Source organism: Tremella mesenterica, assembly GCF_000271645.1.
Source record: "Tremella mesenterica DSM 1558 unplaced genomic scaffold TREMEscaffold_1, whole genome shotgun sequence".
NCBI classification, from domain to species: Eukaryota; Fungi; Basidiomycota; class Tremellomycetes; order Tremellales; family Tremellaceae; genus Tremella; species Tremella mesenterica.
This window is the reverse complement of record NW_006711225.1, coordinates 4737191-4756710: the sequence shown is the minus strand read 5'-3', so window position 1 is coordinate 4756710 and position 19520 is coordinate 4737191. Positions and strand designations below refer to the sequence as shown.

At 46.8% G+C, this 19520-nt stretch overlaps 7 protein-coding genes across 7 annotated transcripts; 2 read left to right on the top strand and 5 right to left on the bottom strand.

The window, feature by feature from the left end:
* Positions 1 to 90: 90 nt before the first annotated feature.
* TREMEDRAFT_59510 (uncharacterized protein) lies at positions 91 to 757 on the bottom strand (the record flags this gene model as incomplete). Its single annotated transcript, XM_007001631.1, has 3 exons — positions 91 to 411; positions 489 to 610; positions 703 to 757. The coding sequence occupies 3 exons, from the start codon at positions 755 to 757 to the stop codon at positions 91 to 93; spliced, it is 498 nt and encodes a 165-aa protein (XP_007001693.1).
* Positions 758 to 1248: 491 nt separating this feature from the next.
* On the top strand, positions 1249 to 2443 carry TREMEDRAFT_59509 (uncharacterized protein; the record flags this gene model as incomplete). The annotated part of the gene is made up of 5 exons (XM_007001630.1): positions 1249 to 1263; positions 1326 to 1827; positions 1869 to 1987; positions 2032 to 2167; positions 2340 to 2443. The coding sequence occupies 5 exons, from the start codon at positions 1249 to 1251 to the stop codon at positions 2441 to 2443; spliced, it is 876 nt and encodes a 291-aa protein (XP_007001692.1).
* Positions 2444 to 2834: 391 nt separating this feature from the next.
* TREMEDRAFT_26121 (uncharacterized protein) lies at positions 2835 to 4571 on the bottom strand (the record flags this gene model as incomplete). Its single annotated transcript, XM_007000661.1, has 1 exon — positions 2835 to 4571. The coding sequence occupies one exon, from the start codon at positions 4569 to 4571 to the stop codon at positions 2835 to 2837; it is 1737 nt and encodes a 578-aa protein (XP_007000723.1).
* Positions 4572 to 6403: 1832 nt separating this feature from the next.
* On the bottom strand, positions 6404 to 9945 carry TREMEDRAFT_59507 (uncharacterized protein; the record flags this gene model as incomplete). Its single annotated transcript, XM_007001629.1, has 8 exons — positions 6404 to 6963; positions 7213 to 7915; positions 8046 to 8180; positions 8306 to 8455; positions 8495 to 9202; positions 9264 to 9556; positions 9628 to 9753; positions 9801 to 9945. 8 exons carry the CDS (start codon positions 9943 to 9945, stop codon positions 6404 to 6406), a joined length of 2820 nt encoding a protein of 939 aa, XP_007001691.1.
* A 544-nt stretch (positions 9946 to 10489) lies between these two features.
* On the bottom strand, positions 10490 to 10976 carry TREMEDRAFT_42323 (uncharacterized protein; the record flags this gene model as incomplete). Its single annotated transcript, XM_007000956.1, has 3 exons — positions 10490 to 10669; positions 10759 to 10850; positions 10924 to 10976. The coding sequence occupies 3 exons, from the start codon at positions 10974 to 10976 to the stop codon at positions 10536 to 10538; spliced, it is 279 nt and encodes a 92-aa protein (XP_007001018.1). The 3' UTR covers positions 10490 to 10535.
* A 306-nt stretch (positions 10977 to 11282) lies between these two features.
* TREMEDRAFT_73051 (uncharacterized protein) lies at positions 11283 to 16545 on the top strand (the record flags this gene model as incomplete). Its single annotated transcript, XM_007002141.1, has 15 exons — positions 11283 to 11408; positions 11450 to 11500; positions 11551 to 12288; positions 12319 to 12373; positions 12440 to 12564; positions 12635 to 13078; positions 13226 to 13301; positions 13350 to 13812; positions 14031 to 14125; positions 14316 to 14557; positions 14776 to 15116; positions 15448 to 15535; positions 15702 to 15750; positions 15964 to 16059; positions 16314 to 16545. 15 exons carry the CDS (start codon positions 11283 to 11285, stop codon positions 16418 to 16420), a joined length of 3096 nt encoding a protein of 1031 aa, XP_007002203.1. The 3' UTR covers positions 16421 to 16545.
* Positions 16546 to 16664: 119 nt separating this feature from the next.
* Positions 16665 to 18569, bottom strand: TREMEDRAFT_25267 (uncharacterized protein; the record flags this gene model as incomplete). Its single annotated transcript, XM_007000549.1, has 10 exons — positions 16665 to 16901; positions 17085 to 17329; positions 17365 to 17455; positions 17504 to 17574; positions 17626 to 17771; positions 17843 to 17932; positions 17975 to 18079; positions 18123 to 18194; positions 18243 to 18345; positions 18398 to 18569. Coding segments are annotated over 10 exons (1332 nt in total), but the record flags the coding sequence as incomplete, so codon positions are not given.
* Positions 18570 to 19520: the final 951 nt, after the last annotated feature.

Here is a 19520-nt window from a genome sequence, read left to right as displayed (position 1 = left end):
GACTGTCTAATGCTCTACAACGATGAGTTTATCTCCTATTATCATATTCCAACAACATATTCTCACAATCTTACATGAATGTCCCAGTTCTCATTCTTCATGCAGTGTTGGCAGGGGTGTTACTCGTTTTGAGGGAGAACGAGATCTCCCTTGTGGCCGACCAGGACCATTGTCCAACCCATCCACTTCATGCTCAACATCCTCATCATCTTCGGTCTGCTCTCGGGTTCGCTTCACTCCCACACTTGAGTTTGACTGAGAGGGAAATCCCAGTCTGTCACATTTTGGATGGGACACATACCATGGTAGACTTCTGACTTCGGCAAAAGACATAGGTCGATCTGTTGGTACGATATCTAATTGCCGACTGTGTTTGACCAAAGAGTAGAATGGATCACTAAGCTGCCATCTCTGAATGTATCTGTCTGGACTTTTTGTTGACGGCCAGCCTGGCTTCTCGTTCTTTGAAGTCGCCGAGGTAGACTGACCAACACGAGCTGAGGTATGTAACGAAGGGGGCATAACTGTAACGGTACTGGAAACACGACGACTAGGTCGCAGGTTGGGTCGAACTCGATGGAGGTCTCGTGGAAATCTAGGGGCTCTGGTGCTAATGGATCGTGTCTCCTCTGCAATCGATGTAGCCAAAGAATGATATTGAAGAATCAGCAAAGTTGGTACTTTGCTGATTGTACTATATACTGTCTACAGGTATCCGTCTCCTCTTCTCAGTCCTACTGCAAGCGTCCATGTACATACTCGGACAGGTGAAAAACCGCTTTGAGCAAACCCAGTGGGGAAAATCTCGAAAGGGGAAAACCCGTCCCTACCTACTGCAGCACTGCCTCCAACTCCCGCTTTCCTCTGTCCTAATCCGTCGAACTCGATAGAGTCCTCTCGATTCGTTGTTACCCCGTAACAAGTTTCCCCCCCTGTCTCAAGGATCCTCGCCGAGGATCCTGAACCCTGTAACCAGGTGATGCACATGGATTGTTCTTAGACACCTTTGGTGCGCCCTGACATCATACCCACGCTAGTGTGACGGTTGCCATGAAAACGCGTCACCCGCACGGACCTCCAATGTGATCGAGAAATTACTGACCAAGTTACCTCCCCGTCTTCTTTCTCTTCTTTCCTCTTCATTCTCTCTTTACCTCTTGTTCGTCGTTCTTTTTACTTATCTATCATCATCCATCCATATCTTACTCATATCTTAGAGATCCTTCCAACTCTGACCTGTCTGTGAGCATGTCTAAGCGTACTGTAAGCAATTCCCTTCGAATTCGATGTATATCCTCCTATCTCTCACTGGCTGACGAGATTAGTTGTCTCCTTCCACCTCCTCCCGTCAAACTCGAGCTTCCACCCAGGCAATCCTACCTGACGTCGACCCCGAACTTCTCATGCGTCAAACGAAAAGAATGAGAATTACGTCTGAAGCCGCTTCCTCTCAACCCCCATTGGTTGATGCGTCTCGACGAGCTCTCGACACCATTAAGGAGAAGTATCAATCCGGTCCTTCTCGCGAAGCACAATCGCTCCTTGATGACCATGTCATCGAGCAATATTTCGACTTCGAAGGGGGTGCTGGGCCATCTGCCACTGGTGAGAACCTATCTCCCGCCAAATCCGTCGACTCCGAACACCCTACCGTCGTCGAAAATGAAAATTCTCCCGGTAAGCAACCCACTGGTCCTCCTTCTGAGGCTTCCGACGAACTTGTGGAGGTTCCCGAAGAACTTGGTGACATCTTTCACGCCCCTCGCAAGGTTACCGTCAACCAGGAACTGGTTAAGTTGCTCGAGGATCGAAAAGACTCCGAAATCGGTGAGAATTCCACCGAGTTCTGTTCGCTTCTGACTTGTTAGCTACCCTTTGGGCCAGCATGACCTTCCCCTCTGTTCGTCTCGCGTTGAAGAACGAAGCTCTGGACCGTTTCCGCGAAACCAACGCCATCAAGCCCACTGTAAAGTGGTTTAAGAACGCTGTAAGTCTCGAATTCTTTCAAGTTTTATCGATTCTAATCATTAGCTCGATCGTTTGGCCCAAGGTTGGCGCCTCCGCAACAAAAATGGTGCTGTTGTTCGGCTAGAGGGTGAGCTCTGTACCGATTGTCAACGTCGTCTCGATGGTGGTGAAGACTTTCGTGTTGGTTGTATTGGCCCTCGTAAGTTCTTGCTGCGACTCGTTCAATGTTGATGCAATTCAGTCGGTGGTGTGTGTGGTGAATGCTCTGCTAAGGGTACTTCAAAATGTTCGGTGAAGACCAACAACCCTGAGTCCAAATTCCGTGAGGTACCTGTCTATTTCCTTCGAACTTGGTCGATGTTGATGTATAGGGTATTGTTGTGGGAGCAAGAACGGTCACTTCCAAGGTTACTTTTGTCCTGGAGCACGAGCTTTGTGCGGCTTCGGTCCGCTATCGATCCCTTCCTGCCCATGATCAACCCGCCTGTCTGACCCAACTTTCGGGTTACATCCATCTCTTTACCTCCCTTCTCCTTCCTCTCCCCTCTCAACATCTGGATCTTTACAAATCCCTTCATCTTATTTCCGCCAACTATGCTCCTCCTTCCGCCGATGAAACTCTGGATCATCTTACTTCTACTGGTGATCCTACAGGATTGAGTTCCTCTCAGCCAATCGCTGGTCCCTCCTCTTCTCCCCATACTCCTCTCCCTCGCAATGTCATTCGTATTCCCGCTTCGGCCCGTCGTCCCCGAGCCAATTCTACCACCTCCAACTTTTAGTGTGTTTATATCTCTCTATTTGTAGCTATATTTCCTGTGTATGCATTTATTTCTGACCCAGTTTTGTTGATCTTGATCGAATTCTCACTTTCTTCTGGGGTCCCTCTTCCTCTTTTCCAAAAATTCACCAAAAACGGCCAACTCTTCCACATTTTCTCGTGGTTCCCAGTCATAGGCCGCATTTCCTGTGTATCCTAACCATTTTACCTTGAATTCTTCCTTTCCTCGTCGAATTCTGCTGTCCACGATTGCTTCCACATGGAATTCATCCTGGCCGTTAATTACTACAGGCGGTGGGGGTGGTATCTGTCGACCTGGTATCATATCCTTGGGATATGGTTCCAACAGCGTGACATTGAAGACATTGTGCACCTTCATTGCTGGAGGTAGATCTAATTCGAAAGCATTTTTTCCAACTTTCCTTATGATCTTGAATGGGCCAATGTATTTTGCTTCTAGTTTTCGACTGGGTCGTTCCGTCGTAAGATACTTTGTACTTAGTAGTACCTGTTCTCCCTTTCTGAATTCTTCTGGTATGCTCTTGTGTCTCCTGTTGTAGTACTCTGCACTAATTTCATTTGCCATCCTGACCTGTTCTTGAACAGTCGCATGCAACTCTCCCATATCTCTCCATTTCTTCTCCAACTTGTTTGACTTTGATCGAATATCGTGCGAATGGATGTCGTAGTGTGGCACATAGCCGTAACAAGCTTCAAAAGGACACAGACCGTGGCTACTATGTGGCGAACAGTTATAAGCGAACTCAGCAATTGGTAGAAGTTGATCCCAATTGTCCATGTTGTAGTTTACATACATTCCAAGCAGGATTTCCATCTGTTGATTTACTCGCTCAGTCTGTCCATCTGTTTGAGGGTGATACGCAGTCGAATATAAGTTCTTTATTCCCAAGAACTGACATATTTCCTTCCAAATTTCCGCTGTAAACTGAGTTCCCCTATCTGATACAATTGTTCGAGGTACTCCATGTTTTGAAAAGATCTCCTTGATGTAGATGTCGGCCACTTTGTTCGCTGTTAGTCCAGTTGTACATGGAATGAATCTAGCCATCTTGGTTAGTCGATCGACTATCACTAGTATCGCGTCGAACTCGGTCGATTTTGGTAGGGGTCCCACCATATCCATAGAGATATCTGTCCAGGGGAGTGTGGGTACTGGTAAAGAGACTAGATGTCCATACGGCTGATGTCGATGAGTCTTATGTCGGTTACAGATCTCGCATCCTTTTACGTATTTGGCAATATATTCGTCCAAATGTGGCCAGTAATAGTCCTCTTTGACCATGGTGATAGTTTTGTCTCTTCCTGGATGACCTACTAGTATCGAATCGTGTCTTGCTTTCATTACTTCTAACCTTGCTTGTCCCTCTGGTATGACTACTCTATTCTTGTACAAGAGCAATCCGCTTTGAGTCCATGATACCACCGGTGCCTCGTTGCTAATCTGTGTCTTCTGTGTGTCCTGTGTGCTATGTGTCTGTGTCAATTGCAGTCCTAGTCGTCGTATGTTTGCTATGTCTTCTGAGTCTTTGAGTCCGTTTTTGATGAGTCCAAATAATGAGTCTTCTCGGATTGCTCCTCTTACTATGTGTCGGGTTTCTGAGTCTATCGAATTCGATCCATGTTTCTCGTATGTGGGTAGTAATTGTAGCCAGTTTCCTTTGTTTAGATCTGGGTCCTTACTACTTCCTTTTCCCGGGTGATAATCCCCTCGTCTTGTTAAAGCATCTGCTCCCCCATTTTTGCTACCTGGTCGATAAGTGATCTCTATGTTGAAGTCTCCTAAGATTTCCAGCCACCTCATTTGTCTTCGATTCAGTTGTCGCTTACTTTGGAAGTACTCCAGGTTCTTGTGATCCGTAATGACTTTTATGACATCACTACTGTTCGCTAAGTAAGGTCTCCATGCTACCAAGCAGTCCACAATGGCTAGTAGTTCCTTCTCTCCCACTGTGTAGTTTAATTCGCAGGGTGTCATTGCTCGAGACCAATACGCAACCGGATGAAGTTCCGTGGTCCCTTTTATCGATGGATGAGGGAACCTTTGGGACGCTATTGCACCTATCGCACAGTCAGATCCATCGGTTTCGATCCAGGTTGGTCGGGTTCTATCGAAATGTCGAAGTACCGGTGCTGTCGTGAAAGTTTTCTTCAAATTTTCAAAAGCTTTTTGACATTCCTCTGTCCAATTCCAAGCCTGATCCTTCCTGGTCAGACGGGTAAGAGGACCCACAATATGTGAGAATCCTTTGATGAACCGTCGATAGAAATTGGCAAATCCTAGAAAAACCTGAGTATCTCGGACTGTCATTGGTTCTCCCCATTCTAGAATGGCTTTCACCTTGTCTTGATCCATTTCGATCCGTTCGTGTCCGATTACATACCCCAGAAACTTCACTTCGTCGCAACTCCATTCACACTTCCTCGGGCTAACAACCAAGTCGTTTTCAAGTAATCGGTCCAATACCTTTTGGACAATTATCTGATGGTTTTCGATCGTGTCTGAGTATACCGTGATGTCGTCTATGTAAACTACCACTCCTTCATCTAACAGGTCGTGGAACATATCCTGCAGGAAGTTTTGAAAGGTGGCTGGTGCGTTGCATAATCCATCCCGTAGAACAGTGCTTTCAAAACTACCGTATCGTGTTCGTAGAGCAGCTTTATGTTCATCTCCTTCTTTTATTCGAACTAACTGATAGGCCCCTTTCAGGTCGAGTTTGGTAAACACCTTTCCCAATTGAAGTCGATCGAGTAAGGTCGAGATAAGTGGCATTGGGTACGAATCCTTGATGGTTACCTTGTTAAGTGCCCGGTAATCTGTAACTACTCGATAGGGAATGACTCCTTTCTTGGGGACCAGGAATACTGGGGACCCATAGGGCGATTTACTTCTTCGCAGATGTCCACTAGTCAGTCCATCATTGATCCACTGCTTCAGGAAAGCATCCCCATGCTCGTCCAGTTGGTAGATTGGTCCTGGTTTCAGTTCAGCCCCTGATACTAATTCGATTTCGTGGTCACATTCTCTTCTTGGTGGTAGTCTTCTTGCTCTTTCTACCTTGAATAATTCGAGGTACTGGTGCCATTGTGTCGGTATGATTTGTCGTAGTTCCTCCTCACTCATTTCGTCTTCCCCTTTCTCCAGTGTTGCTCCTCTTATTAATCCTTCTTCTAATCTTGGGTATTTCCAACCAGTATCTCGTTCAATTCCGTCGAATTCGATCAGTCCCTTTCCACAATCGATCCTTGCCCTAAACTGTCTCAAGAAATCTAGTCCTACTAGTACTTCTGGTCCTTCGTATGCCATAACATCCAGTCGAGTTGCAATCCTGAGTCCTTTTCCTAGATCTAATTCTGCTTCTACATATTCGGTCACTAAGGTCGCGGTAGTTCCATCCAGGAACCTAATTTTTCGTGGTACCTGATATTGTTTCTTTGGGAATAGATGGTATAATGGACAGGCCGGCTGCACATACCTTCCTGTAGCCCCGGTATCGATTAACATTCCAATCTGTAGGGTATCTTTCTTTGTTTGTATTTTTATATATATTATGGCCGAGTCATTACTGAGATCTATTGGTATTTGAATTCTCTGCGATCCGGGCAGATCCTGGCCGCAAGTGGTCGCATCACTTAGGCCAGGTAGTCGTTTCCCTCTTCTTCAAAGGTCACCGCCATTCCTCGAACTAATGGCCCTTTGGATCCAGTTGGGATCGAGTTCGATCCACTAGGAATCGGTGAGCTATGCGGGTTTGGGGATCCCCTAATGTTGTTTCTCGTATTTCCTCCATTTGGACAGTTGTTGGCGTAATGTTCTGGACTTCTACATTTGAGACAACGTCGGTTCTCCCTCCTCCAAGTCATTTCGTTCTCGCTGAGACGTCCTCCGTCCTCTGTCCAAGTGACCGGAGGGTCATTTGGTAGACCATAATTCATCATCCCTGGTTTTCCACCGGGCAAGGGTCCTCTACCAGTCGATTGTGAGTGGCGCTCTACCGGGTTGGGCAAACTAGTATCCAATCGCATCGAATTCGATCGAGGGGGAAGCCAGGTCGTCTCATGTTTGCGTCTAGCAGCCCATCGATTCGCTGCAATCATCGTTTCAGCCATCCGTTGGTTCTCCTCAGTCCCTATCACATGCTGTTTGAAATAGATCCAGTCCGATTTGGTTCGAGGGTCGGTGTTATTTACCACTACCACCTTCAGTAGCTCTTCCTTCAGGCCCTGTATGGCTGAGGCGATTTTCATTGCATCTGGTACCTTTCCAAGGTGTGTGGACCAAAGTTCAAAGTTGGCAAAATACTCGGCGGCCGTATCCGTCTGTCTTAACTCCTGCAATTTCCTCATAGCCGTACCTGCCATGTTACTGTCTCCAAATTGAGTTCGTAAATGCTGGATGAATTTGTCGTAGCTCTCTAGCCATTCGGTCGAATTCCATATACTTGGATTGGTTATGGCCGGGGTTATAAGCATTTGAGGGGTGCCTCGAAGATACCCGTACATGAACAGGATCTTTCTGCGATCGGTGGCGTACTCTGCCCCTTTGAATTCGAAGTTCATGTGACATGCTGCAAGGAAGTTGTCCAATTCTCCTCGTTCTCCACTGAAGGTAGGTGGATCCGCACACCTGGTTCTTCCTGTTCGTTCGTTGTTGGTAAGTTTTGGCTCCAAACACGGCTTGTTTTCTTCGACTTCGATCAAACTTGCCCCTTTCGATGTGAGTATCTGTTGGTTCTGTCGGTCAGCTTTCATCGTAGCCAGTTCTTCCCTTAATGCATTTTGTTCTTTTTGTTGCATCGTCATAATGGCTAACAATTGTGACAACTGCTGCGATAATTCATTTAGCGGATCTGGGGTAGTGGTAGTAGAAGTGAGATCATGTGAAATGGTACTTCTCGAAGAACTTGTTGGTATTTCTTCCTCTGGGACCAGCCCTTGTTCCAACTCCTCTTTTTCTGGTATCATTTTCCGCGCTTTCCCTCTGGTGAGCATACAGTACTCTCCGATTCGACCCAAGGTGCGTAAGGCTGATTCTTCAACTTGTAACGGTACTGGAAACACGACGACTAGGTCGCAGGTTGGGTCGAACTCGATGGAGGTCTCGTGGAAATCTAGGGGCTCTGGTGCTAATGGATCGTGTCTCCTCTGCAATCGATGTAGCCAAAGAATGATATTGAAGAATCAGCAAAGTTGGTACTTTGCTGATTGTACTATATACTGTCTACCGGTATCCGTCTCCTCTTCTCAGTCCTACTGCAAGCGTCCATGTACATACTCGGACAGGTGAAAAACCGCTTTGAGCAAACCCAGTGGGGAAAATCTCGAAAGGGGAAAACCCGTCCCTACCTACTGCAGCACTGCCTCCAACTCCCGCTTTCCTCTGTCCTAATCCGTCGAACTCGATAGAGTCCTCTCGATTCGTTGTTACCCCGTAACAATAACACTAGGAGCGATGGGATGGGTGAGAATTGAAATCAAAGCATTCTTTGCCTGGGCCTGTGAGCCAAACGACTCATGGAAAATCAGGTGACGTACCATATCAGACATCCACACTTCTTGAACAAATACTCTAGCCAGACCGGCACCTTCTTCCGCCATCTGTGAATGGATCTCATCCAATATCTCCCACCTGGCACCAGAATATTGGGAAGAATGAGGCCTCCGATTCTTGATGACGGAAGCAAGCTAATCTCAGCTTAGCCGTAATGACACGGAATAACCTACAGTAACTCTACGAGCTCTCCACGCCTTAGACTTATGAGCAGCCTGTGTGGATACTTGACTTGGTGACTGGGAACAGGATGGGGTAGTGAGTGAGGTTGCAGATGAAGTGGTAGTAGCTGATCGATCTCCAATACTGGTTTCTCGACTCGGCTGTTGATCCATATTGGACAAATGAAATCCCATGTCAACACCCCCTTCGAACCCATCAAACTGACTGTCAGGATCTCCCCACCCTTGAGTCTCTAGATGTGCCAGCAATGCCAGTGAGTTACTGTCAGCATCCAGTCCCCATTCCTGTCCATTATTCTCTTGCCCATCATCACTACCCTCAAATTTGTCCAGTTTCTCCTCTTCTACTCCAACACCACTTCCTTCCGTCTTGGGCCTGGCACGCTTCAGATTCTTGAAGTAATTCCGAGCTGCGTCTCGGAAGGCTTCTGCAGGTGGAGATCCTGCTGTATCGGCTTCTTGGGCAGTCACAGGCCACGCCCCCCTATCCGCCATCAGAAAAGTCACAACTCCCTCTATCCCTCTGACATTTCGAGGATGGGTGATGTGTTCATTCCAATCAAAACGAAGACACTGTGCCCCTGAGGACCCGTCTTCATTGGTGAAACAGGGCCAGTTGCCGGGATTGGATGGATAATCGGGGAGAATTGTCTTATGATCAGAATCGAAAAGGAAGTGGATTGATTTTCTGACCACAGCCTGGACATAAGCATAACCAAACGATGGATGCCAATAAGGGTTCATACCAACGAACACTCACCATAATGGCTCGCCATCGAGACTTTCCATATACCTCAGCAGGGGACTTCGCCGATATATCCCTCTCTTTGTCTGCCTTGCTTTCAACTATATCTTCTAGTTCCCGTAAGTCGTTTGTGAGCATTTCCACCACTTGTTCGGTACTTAATCTTGATGATCGGAGGTCAACTCTGAGATCTGACAGAGAGGTAGACGTGGATTCATTCTCATCTTCCAGATTTGATACCCTCTTCTCTAGACCTTGGATCATTCCCACCATTTCGTCTCTCAAAGCCGAAATCTGAGCCTGAATTGCTTGAAGTGGATTTCGTTCTGACCCTAATCAGCTAACATACCTGAAGTGGGACTTGATATGAGATACTTACTTCCAGTGTTGTCTAAGCTGATGGGTGTTCCAAGGGTGCTGGTAGGAGGGCGGAAGGGTGCAGACGGTCCCAGATTGCCTGAAGTTCCTGATGTCCCTGCTGGCGATGGGCTGAATTGGGAGACAGCTAATGATACATTCAGCTAACTGTGGACCCAAGAATGTTGAGCTCACGGGTGTAGTTGAATTGAAAAGAAGATGATCCGGATGATCCGGACACTGCGGGTGTATGGGGAGTGCGACGGGGTGGGTTTGAAGATGATGCTCTTGCACTGTGGCGGGAATTATGTGATGGGGTATCATAAGATGGTGGAGACATATTATAACAGTGAGTAGATACAGATTTATAAAGTGCTATAGATACAGACCGAACAAAGAAGGTGTGAAATAATGGAATGCATCCCAATGTACCGGATCCGAAATCATGCTTCGGTGATAAGAATGATACCGTGACTAAAATGACGTGGCACACTTTTCACACATGTGGAAAAGTGTGTGAAAAGGTACATGTCACACACTTTTCACACATGTGTGAAAATTTTCATCACATAGGGGGAAAAGTGTGTGAAAAGTGAGCTGTCGCACACTTTTCCCCCTATGCGACAGATCCACTTGCAACGAGGTGTCACCGGTATACCTCTCACCCTTTTCCAGCAATTACATAACACCGACAGAAGTATCTCGTGCAGGATGTCATACAACATACTCTACAATTAGAGTAGCAGTCGGGTCACAAGTGATACATAATATCGTGCACTGTGCTTCTGGAAGTGCGAGTACGACTGCAACCCACCTACGCCCATCAACGACAAAGACGGATCCGTTGACGGGCTAGTGCACAATGGAGAAAGGAGGGTACAAGTGAATGGATAGATGCATCCAACAATCACAACCCCAAAGGACATGCCCTCAACGTGACTTCTTCTCTAGAGGTATGGGAGGGTGGGGTGAGTGAGCTTCTTCACGGAAGGCTACAATAACATATCCCACCAGGACCATATTGGCGGCTACGATGGCAGCGATGGCAGAGGGTGTGGTCGCACCTGAGGATCAGCCAGTGCCCGGAGAGTATGAAGCGTGTGGAAGTGGTTAGGTTTGACAAATATCACTGGAATGAAGAAGGATGACCCACCACCGAAAACAAAGCGTAGTGAGGAGAAATATGTCCCGATGGGCACAACGGCCATGAGAATGGCAAAGAGTATCAGCTTCCAACGAACGGCTCTGTGGGTCAACGATCAACGTTCATCTATGCACATACTGGCATGATCTCTGTTCATATCATGGAAAGACAGACGATTGGATTCCGTTTGGAGGGGCCAGCTTGCCAGAGGAAACCGTGTTGACCATGATCGTTCGATTTTAACCTATCAACACTAAGTTAAACTCCTGACGTCGTACATCAAGGCAGAGATCCTCATGATGTACTCTCACCAAAACGCTCAAACCCAGAAGACGTACAGTACGAGTACTCACATAAAATCTTATGGCGTACAGTATGTAGAAGTTCTCAACATTTTGGTGGTGCCTGGATTCGATTCCGGGGCACCTCATCCATCAACTCTACTGTACCCTACTCTACTCTCCTCCTCTTCCAACCCCCTCTAGCCTGCACTCCGCATCTCACCCAGAGCCTCCAGAGGGCTATCTATCATCATGGTGGAGACTCGTCGGATAGCCCTAACAGATCCTTTTCCATCCACACCAGCTCGCTTCGTCGTCGGAGGGCAAGTCGCTCCCTCTTCGTCTGGCGATGTGTCCATGTATCAATGGCGTCCAAATGTCATTCCTCTCTTCTTCATAGCTTCAATACTGACTTTCAGACGGGTAAAATGACCCTCATCGCACTGCAACCAGATGTTGGTCAGGTTCGAGTAAGTTTCTTTCTTACGCTTCCAACCTCTGATATCTAGCTGATTTTAAGGCAATGGGTTGGGCACCTTTTCCACATCAACGCACTCTCATAGCTTGCGGTCTCACCACCGGTCGTACACTCCTACTCAACCTCACTCCTTCGACATTATCCCAACCCATGAACCCTTCGTCTTCTCTTCCTTCTGCCGTGGGAACCCTCCCGGCCCATTATTCCCGATCCGTCACAGCTTTAGCATTCTCCAAGATCGACCCCAACTATCTCGCAGTGGGATATGAAAGACATCGATCAGATGATTCCCTTCATATATGGGACATCTCAACTTCTATCTCTTCCCTCCCCTCGGAGACATCATGGACACGTCCTGCTGATCGTTTAGAAGGACAACATCCCACTCCTCGTGAAGGAACGTCCAAAGAACCAAGATCAGTCCTACAGTTTTGTAAGAATGAACTTATAATCTCTGTAGCTTTCCAACCAGATACCATCAATCATCTTCTCACCAGTACCAATAGTAGGATACGTCTACATGACCTTCGTTCTCCTTCAACCCAGAATCAAGGATCGGGAAGTCCTACTTGGTTGACTAGAACCGTTTATGGACTCTGTCCAGATCCCCATTCACCAAGGATTTTCGCCAGTTTCGAAAATCTTCAAGGAAGTAGTCTGGTAAGGTTGTGGGATAGTAGAAAAGCAGGTGTGGAAATGATGAGTCTCGAGGTGGGACAGAATGTTCAGGCTTTGGAATGGACCAGCAGGGGTTTGGCGGTAGGAACGAGACAAGGTGGGGTGAGTCTGTGGGACGTTGTTAGTGGAAAGACTGAGAATGGACGTGGGACGAAGGAATGGGTAACTCTGGGCAGTACGAGGCAAAGTGAGTCTCGTTTCTTTCCCTCTGTCTGTCGGTCTTTGGGAGGAAATGCATTAACTGATGGATCAGTCATACCTCCTAAAGGAAATCTGAATTCTTTCGCATTTACATATGAAGATACAACGCCTACAGACGTACTCTACGTATTGAAGGAAGGTACTCTTGGTATCGGACCTGTCGGAGGGACACCCATAGTGAGTCCATAATCCCCACACCCTACATAACACATTCCGCAAGTCCATGTCCTCAATACTTATGAGACAGATATCATCAAGTGCTCAAGGAGCTTTGGGTCTTACCACCCGAAAGACATTAAGAGTGGTCGATCCACATTCCAACCCTGACCAACCTGAAGAAGAACCAGAAACCTCTCCAGCGAGAAGAGATTCAGAGGAATCAGCAGACTTCGAAGACTACAAACGTTCAAACCGATTTCAGTTGGCGCCAGAGGGAGTGGCTCGTCTTCTGGCCGAAGCGGCTGACCGATCCGCTTCGAGGGCTTCTAGTCCAGGTCGGTCGAGTTTGCTAAGATCCACTCAGCCTGCTAGTCCTCGGGAGCTTACATTTGGAGGTGGGAGTGTAGGCGGGGAGGTCGTGGGAAGACATGAGGAAATTCTGGGAGGGTATGATGGCTTGAGGAAAGTGCTAAAAGGGGATGTGATGTGGACTATGAGAAGACGAGCGGCACAGGGGTACGGGCTTCAAGATGTGAGTTCGTTGTTCTTTTACTTAGTAATACTACACGAGCATCAAAGGACGTACGCAGTCGATTCAGTGCATTTATAGACATTCTGTCACTTCCTGAAACGATCCAGTTGGAAGCCACAGGACAGGAATGGAACAGCTGACCACGAGCTTCTCTTAAATGGCGCCATTGCCATACAACATCCTGGTAAAGACCGATTATCGGGCATCTGGGAATTTGTAAATCGTCAGTCCTCTCCCTCTATTTTCTTTCACTCGCTGAGCTGAATACCAGACTTACTCCAAATCATGCCACCCTCCACCTCAACACATAGAGCTTACAATCTGACATACCACGGTATTTCCTCCATTTGGTCCGGTCCTGAACAATCTCCTTCCTCACCGTCATCGATCAGAACGCAAGCTACGCTACAGAACGAACCTCGACCACATCGACAGACCTCAGCAGCTTGGTCTAGTCTTGCCAACCACCAAGGCGTACGACAAACTTCCGTCCCGACACATACGACGGAACGGATTCCCAGAGAGAGGGTGGCGAGCGAGGTATCGGCGGATTATACCGCTGCGGTGGTCAGCGTACTGGCGCAAAGACAGCAGAATGGTCTGGGTGGGTTAGGGGGAAAGGGAAGATGGACGGGACTTGGAGGTGGGGTGAATACTGAGAGAGGACCACAGAGGAGGTTGATGATGATGGTTTGTGGGGAGGATAGGAATAGTGCTATGGCGGAGGTGAACAGGTGAGTGCCTCGCCCTTCCTATCACAATATGGGAGACGAATTGGGGATTCAATTCTTTTCGGGACCATGACGATCTCTCACCATCATCGACTCCATGTTCCATCTTAGTAGTGATGAGTCAGAAGATGAAAGGCATCTGGGAGGTGGTGAAGGCGGAAATCTGTGCTCTGGAAATTTGTGATGATAGTAACCGCGGCGAGGGGAGTACTGATAATCAGGCTGGTAGAGGATTCTCAAAGGACCAAAGCTGCTTGTTGGGCGTACTTTGCAGGAGAAGAAAGTAAAGCAATGAGTATCTTGCTGAATTCGCCAAGTGAGTCTCCAAAGTCCTGATCTCATCTGTCTGGACCACTCTCATGCCCACTCTGAACTACACACGAAATCCCCCTCTGTTCACCTCTCATGAGACCAGCCTTCACATCCTCAGAAACGATTACCTCAGGGTTCCGCCTCAGTGCTTTCATGGTTAACTTGGCTTCATGAGGTACAACGCTCACGACCAGACGAGAAACACCGACTGATGGGATCCACGATGGCAGGTTTCATCTCTCAATCTCGTGCTGAAAGAGGGTCCGAATTTTGGCAAGAACATTGGCAGACCATGGTTACAAAAACGGATGATCCATATGTCCGAGTCATACTATCTCGAATTGGAGGAGATGGGTGGGATAGTGTATTGAAAGAAGAGGCTATTCCGTTGTTGGATAGGGTGTCTATCGCTATTAACAATCTATCCGATCGAGAAGTGAGCTGTCTTCCCCCTTTATACAAGATCATCATCTTTCAGGTCATAACAAATATCTGACAAACCTCTTTCGGTGATTCTCATGTAGACTTTCCAGAACCCTTTCGTTCTTGTCACCTTAGGGCACTTTTCATTGGTTAAGCCTCACCGACATATCTCTGGTATCGTCTTGATTGGTATGGTGAAGAGAATACAAGCGGGAAAACACTAATGAACAGCTCTCCGCATTCTTCAAAGATCGTTATTCCCGTTGTTTACTCCACTGTTCCCTTCATGGTCTAGTTTTGACCGGTTTCACACCACCCGCAATACCTCTCTTACAAGCTTACCTCGATCGTACAGGGGATTTACAAACCGTTTCCATCCTCTCTGCTTTCTTCCCCCCTTCTCGACTCAGTCGAGGGGAGAGGAAAGCGTTGGAAAGATGGCAAGAGGCTTATAGAGACTTATTAGATAGATGGAAAATGTACGATAAGAGATGTGGGTTTGATGTGGGTAGGCAGATTGAAATGGGGAGACTTGGGGAAGAGATCAAATTTGATAAGAGGGTTTGCCCAATGTGAGTTTTGTTTTTTCGGCTTTGTTCTGGATTTCTTGTTTCTTTCCTTGTGCTACTCATTCCCTAGTTTCGTCTCTCTTCTTTAGTGATCCCCACAGTGTATGATAGTTGCTGTCGAATGTCATATTTGCCAAATTGCCATCTGTCTCGAACGCTGGACAGCGCCTTCTCATCTTTTTTTACCACCCAATATATCCCCTGTGTGAAGTACAAATGTCTCCCTACGTTCCTCACTCCGCGCGCGTTTATGGGAGAGTTCAGCTTTTGGGCTCGAAAGCGAGTTACCAACCTGTCTCTCTTTGTTTATCATATGGATTACCTGACCAGACAGATGTAATAATTTCTTATCGAGACAAGCAGAAGAACAAGTGAAGAAAAAAACTTCTTTGAATAATCCTATCATATGGCCTAATCAACGTGTCAGTTCAGTAACCTTTTTCCTCCTCTTTTACTCAAAATCCCTTTTGTCTCCAAGCTTCTTAACGAAAGTATTGTCCCTTCCTGTTATACCTCAATTGCTACTCATATATACATTCTTGTCACTTATTACCTGATACAGAATCTTGACAGATGTTGACTTGACAGACGACAGTATGTCAATTATGTAACTCTCCACTTCCAAGATGTTGCATATGTGAGTTGATCCTTGCCATTTATCCAGTTCTGTCCATTCTCTGTCGTGTACCATGTATACTTTATGGTCCCCATCTTCTTCATTGCTCTTCCTTCAATAATCACCATGAAACCCGTCATGTCACTTGCTCACCCACATTGATTTTGTAGGACCGTCCGGATCAGTGATTCGAGGTTGACTTGGTATGAAATAAAGAAAAAAGCTCATGGGTAGGTCTCAAACATGTCGAACCTCATATGGAAGATGAAGATGGACCTCCGGACACTTTGGAGGATGCTTATGTGTGTTGTCAAACTTGTCGACATGGTGGTGAGTTTCTTGAATTCGATTTACTGCTTTCCCACTTCACTCTTCACTCTTTTCCTCTCTTCTTCATTACATCACTCTCCTACTTTCTTCGTCCCCCCTCTCTCTTACTTTTCTCCCCCTGCTATAAGTGGAGGTTCAACCAGACAAGATTAACTTTCGCTGCAACATGCTATCATTGGAAGGAGACCATCATGCCTAGGACTCGAGTGACACTGAGATAACATAAGTACTATGAATCTTAAGCTGAGTTGCAGGTCACGCGGGACATATAATCCCTTGGTTCGAAGGTGATTTAGATGGAGAACCACCACATTCTACATGTCCCGTCGCGGGGTGTGAATGTCCCTGTGCCTCACTATAATCTTTTTGCTCATCTACCAATGAGAGCTCATCTATCCATGCAGATAAGTGACGTCAAGTATAGTTGTAGAGACCGGTATCTATGATGCAGAATGCTATGCATGATGGTTGCCATGTTGTACTCGTACAGTGAGACATCCTCTTTCAACTCCTGACATCAACCACTTGATCACCCCATGATAGATTACCACACACCAATATATGTACCATTCTCTATTACTTTTCATTAAAGATTTGACGTCTTCTTAAGGTTGCCCAGAAGACATTATTGATGGAGAAAGATTGATTGGAATATTCTTTGAATCAATGGTCGACACTTCTTCCCGTGCGATCTTTCTTCTATCTGACACTTCATTTTCTATCACTTTGAAAAAAGCCTCGACCCATCTTTCGCAGGATCGGGGACGAGTTCGACCGCGGAAATGAATGGCGAGTGCCAGAGCTGGGATACGGCGGAGAAAACGACCTGATAGACCATGAGACTGTTGAGTAAGCATTGATGACTCATTTTTAACACCCCCACCAAAGACTCATCAAATACATCATGTAGACGCACTTTACTTTCGCGGCATTCCCGGGGTTCAGTACCGTGATGAGATAAGAAGGCATTGGACTGGAGTTCTCAAGACTGGTGAAAAGGTTGCGAGGAGGGAGTATAAACTCACATGACACTCCTGAGCCACTCTGGCTAAATCAATCCCTACTTTCTGTCCCTCCTTCGCCTCCCCCTTCTGAGCTCTGACCTTCGACATAGCTATCAAATTCCAAAGTGGCAGATCCAACTGCTGAACCAATCCACGGTTCATGAGCTCTACCAAGGTCGTCCGTAAAATCCAGTAAATGGCTTCTGGGATAGGAGGAGGAACGTATTCTTTTATATCGGCACGATCTATGAATGCCTTATCTGAAACTCAGCTCTCATCGTCAGTTACAAAGGGGATTTACCGATGGTATGTGATAAATTTGACGTGGTCAGAACCAAAACATTCGTCTTGGACCGGAGCTTGTCCAGCTGGGTTAACAGCGCATTTACAACCTATTGTGTAAGTTGAGGTACGTGTAATCTGAACAATGAAGACCTCACTCTTAGAGCATCGCCAGGTTCACTGGCGCCAGAAAATGAATCTCGTGCGATTGTGAGTGATTCCACTTCATCTGCATGTCAATCCATGTGCTCACTATTGAGAAAGATTGGAAATCACTCACCTATGAGCACAACGACGAAACAATCTTCCCTCTCGACCATCTCCATAACACTTGAGAATAGTTTCTGAACCAATTTACCGGATTCGGAGAACCATTTGGAGAATAAAGAATGAGAATTTATCTCCACTAACTTGCCATGTGCGTATCTGACAAATCAGCTGGTCAACGCGGTTCGGAAGCGTATGGAGCTAGAAGAAGAGGAGAATTGACAACTTACGTATCTGACAACCGAATGGACAGCTTTTGAGCCAATGCTCGACATAACGACGTTTTACCCGTCCCGGGTGGACCGTGTAAGAGAACTAAACTGAATATCAGCCCATGAATATCGGCTCATGACATTGCATACCGGTTTAAAGCGACAATGTTGGGATTCACACCGAGATCCCCTAGAACCATAGATGTTCGAACCATATTGAGCAGCGTCGATTTGAGTGGAGGGGGATAGATCAAACTTTTACTCAGCTGACCAATTTACGAAATACATCTAAACTTACTTTTCCCATAAACCTTCAAGAGACTGAGCAGGAAGATCTATGATCGTAGCTGCGGAGACTGATTCTTGATCGCTATCATCTGCATAATCAACAATGAGAAGAGACCAGACATGAAGTCACTCGCCATCCAATTCTGCAGCGAGATTCTCACTGATGTTCACAGGTCTATAGAGATGTATGTTCACATGTGCATTTCGCAGAAGTACGTTCGGCACTGGAGGATCTAACCAAATGAGCTTTGCTAGAAACATGTCACATAGATATGAAGAACTCACCAAATTCCGCCACTATGATTTGTTCCACGTTCCTCTGCAGGATGGAGATATGTTCCCATTCAGTCAACGGCCCTAAGAGAAGTGCATTGTCTCCACTTTCTATCAACGCTCGGACGGCAGTGGGGATGAGTTCCGGTCGGACGGATGCGTAAGGTAGAAGACGAACTTCGACTGGTGGTGAGCAACCTCTTTTGGGTATAGTCTATCTGGGAGGATAAATGTCATTTCTCAGAGGAATTTGATAAAAGGGTGGCGAGAGAGCTGGAAAGAGGTGGGCAAATTGCAATCTGTCCTGAAATGGATAAGAAGGCGAGAAAAGACGAAGAAGACTCACCAAACACCTCGACCTCGTCTTCATCGTCAGATGATACACTCATGCTCTCACTCATCTCAAAAGTCGCCGAGAGAGATGCGCGTCGCCCATGAATTGAGGAACCTGTCTGAGATGAACCCGCAAGTCCGTCTCCCGAGTATGAACTCCCATTGACCGGAGAAGAAATCGACCCTCCGCCATTCCGATGATGATGAGAGCCAAATGCGGAAGGTATAGGGGGTGCAGGAGCTTGGAATGTGGGCATAATGCAGGTGAGCAGGTGAGTGTTAGAAAAGAAAAAAAGAAAAGCACGCGCGGAGGGGGAGCAGTGATCGACGCAAAAAAGGAACGCAGGTCGGATTCGAATGGCCTCGTCGTACCTGATTCTACGTGTGCCCCAGTTCCCTGTTTTCTATTCCTGGGTTCGAATACCTGCAAATCCGTATGAGTCCTCTCTCTTTGGGCTTCCCTGCTGCATGCTGCTTTCCGCTGTGTATCTTTCATTCCAGTGCTTATTCGGGCGGCTTACTAGGATTTGCGACCTTCAAGTGGAGAGCATTGGTACATGCGACCCGAATTGCCCTGTCCAAAAGATACACCATCGGGGACTCGAACCCCGCGCGGGAGCAATCATCCAACTGACGTTGGCCACTTACGTAATGGGAAGCTCCCATGTTAACCCCTACACCAATGGTGTTATGGTCCGTGCGCGGAGCGTTCTACAGAAACTCATCTCGGAGGATATTCGATGAACCTCAACATTCATCATCAAGTACATACAAACGACTTTAATTAGCAATTCCTACCATG